This window comes from Zingiber officinale, chromosome 10A (assembly GCF_018446385.1).
Source record: "Zingiber officinale cultivar Zhangliang chromosome 10A, Zo_v1.1, whole genome shotgun sequence".
In the NCBI taxonomy this organism is placed as follows: Eukaryota; Viridiplantae; Streptophyta; class Magnoliopsida; order Zingiberales; family Zingiberaceae; genus Zingiber; species Zingiber officinale.
In genome coordinates, this window is record NC_056004.1 from 6,266,729 (window position 1) to 6,268,997 (window position 2,269).

Below are 2,269 nucleotides of genomic sequence, written 5' to 3' on the forward strand. Positions count from 1 at the left end.
AATGTTATTGTTTAAATTTTTAATCAACAACAATAATAATCCAGCATTATCCCACTAAATGATATTGGGTATATGAATCTTTTTATATCATTGAGCTATATCTTTTACTATATCATTATTTATACTTAAATAAATTTTATTTTATTTTATCATTACTAATAAGTCCTTTTTAGTCTTTCTCTTCCTCATTTAATATACATATTTATCATAATCAAGTCTTTTTTTTTAATAAAATGCTTTCATTTCTTATTCTTCATCCGACTCATCTTTTGCTGTTTAAATATTTAATTAAAAATCAATAAAATTATAACTCTCATCTTTTATTCCTGTGTTCAAATATTCAATTAAAAATTAGTAAAATTATACTGAGTACTGGTTGCCTTCTGCAAAGGTAATATATGTTTTTTTTTAAAAAAAAGTAATCTTCTAACAAATGGTGGTTGGAATGCAAATACTTAATGGATCAAAACATCACTACTACAGTGAATTTCGAGGAAGGGGTTTATTTCTGCTCCTATAAGATTCCCAATGTTGAGTTCCATATCCAACTGAAAATTCTCTTAAACAACTGGAATAGAAAATATACAAATACGAGAACGAACAGAAACACGAACGAAGTTGGATCCTAACAACTCAGTCTTACAATTATCATAATTATTTGAACAAGAAGATAAGCTGAGTTTGTTGACGAGCTCTATCTAATCAAGGAGACACGCAATCATTCGAACTGGAATTGTGAGACGACCTCAGACTGCCAAATCAAAAGCAAGCATCCAAAAGACAACAGCAACAAAGCGCGGCCAAACTGCACCAACCAAACAACCAATTTAAAGTGATTAAAAATGTTTCAGCTTAATAAAAATAGTTCAAAAAAATAAATTCCGAGATCCAGCCAAATTCGAAGATTAAATATTAGTTTTTTGAAAAATCGGACAGAAGAGCAAGATTCTCATGGACAATTGGCACAGCCCATTTCATTAAAGTTGCCCAAACCCGACAGCTATTGACGGTAAATAAAAACTAAGCAATGATCGGCACGGCACTGACAATCATAACCGCACCGACCCGGCGCACGATAGCGCGCATTCCCCATCGGCACCATCACTACTTTGTCGACGTGGGACCACAGGGATCTGGTCAAGATCGGCGCCCGGAAGAGTCGGAGGAGGCGGTGCGGCCGACTTAGAGGCGGATCTGGTGTTACGCGGTGAGACCGCCGAAAGATAAGCCTTGATCGATGCTTAAACGATGGCTCAAGATTGGAAACAAACGAAACATAAAACGGATAGATTGAACATCGAAATCATTACCATCCCTCCATGAAGGAAGGGCCACTGCTCTGCTGCTGCTGGAGCGGAGGCTGAGCGTAGGGCTGAGGGTATCCTTGTGGCGGGTACCCCTGTTGCGGGTAAACGGCAGGAGAGTATCCCTGCGGCGGGTAACCCGACGGCTGATAGGCGTCTTTCGGGTATCCTTCAGGCGGGTAACCTAGTTATCCACAATCGGAGACAACAAGAATCACAATCTTCCCCAAACACTATCGAAATATCTACATATGAATGGAGACGGATAGCTACCCTGCGGAGGAGGGACGCCTACAGGGGGCTGCTGCTGGTTGTAGTAGCTCATGTTGTCGAGTTTTCGATCTGCGGCCGCGAGAGAGATGATAAACCTGTCTAGGTCGGAGGGCTTTAAATAATAGAGGGATTAGAACGGGCTAGATAAGCGCGTTAAACCTGTGTCCTGGGCTTTTGCTTATGATACAGTCTTAATGGGCATTGCTGACCATTTGTAATTTGGAAAAAAAATACATAATAAGATTTATGATTTAGGTAATTGAGAAAAAATAAACTGCCATTATATGAGATCAACCCTAGCACATGCTTTCATTTTTTAAATATTGTTTTCGATAAAGGTAATTATATTAATTATAAGTCGATCGTCATTCGTCCACGTGAGAACCATAAAAAAATCGGAAGAATTATATTTGACCGTTTTAAACAACCTCACAATATTCAACATGCCTCCTTCGTATTGATATCTATTACGGATTTACCAAATGAATTGTCAAATCAAATACACCGCACATGACGTCCAAGTGATAGGCCTTGTCGAGCAAGATGCCACCTTGATTTTATTGTTGGAAAACTTCCAGCGTCTCCGTCGCTGTCCGAAATATATGGCTGATGTGTAACCAGCGTCTAGCCCTTGTCCCATAAATATATAGTGACGAAATAGTTGAAGAAGAGGTGGTCGGATGTCTCATTCA

The 2,269-nt window shown here is 38.8% G+C and overlaps 1 protein-coding gene across 2 annotated transcripts; it reads right to left on the reverse strand.

Moving 5' to 3' along the window:
- Positions 1–487: 487 nt before the first annotated feature.
- Positions 488–1,737, reverse strand: LOC122027391 (cysteine-rich and transmembrane domain-containing protein WIH2-like). 2 transcript variants are annotated; one of them, XM_042586341.1, is made up of 3 exons: positions 1,578–1,737; positions 1,311–1,488; positions 488–805 (listed from the first exon to the last, which is right to left on the reverse strand). In XM_042586341.1, exons 1-3 carry the CDS (start codon positions 1,627–1,629, stop codon positions 760–762), a joined length of 276 nt encoding a protein of 91 aa, XP_042442275.1. In that variant the 5' UTR covers positions 1,630–1,737; the 3' UTR covers positions 488–759. The 2 variants fall into 2 exon arrangements, with proteins under 2 accessions (XP_042442275.1, XP_042442277.1); XM_042586343.1 differs by having other exon boundaries at positions 488–1,194.
- Between the last annotated feature and the right edge of the window lie 532 nt (positions 1,738–2,269).

Bases quoted from the DNA above. Each gene is read 5' to 3' on its own strand.
- LOC122027391 (XM_042586341.1), bottom strand. From the start codon at position 1,629: ATGAGCTACTACAACCAGCAGCAGCCCCCTGTAGGCGTCCCTCCTCCG. The intron at 1,489-1,577 runs GTAGCTATCCGT...GTGGATAACTAG, and splicing joins AGGCGTCCCTCCTCCGCAGG to GTTACCCGCCTGAAGGATAC. The intron at 806-1,310 runs GTAATGATTTCG...TGGTTGGTGCAG, and splicing joins CCTTCCTTCATGGAGGGATG to TTTGGCCGCGCTTTGTTGCT.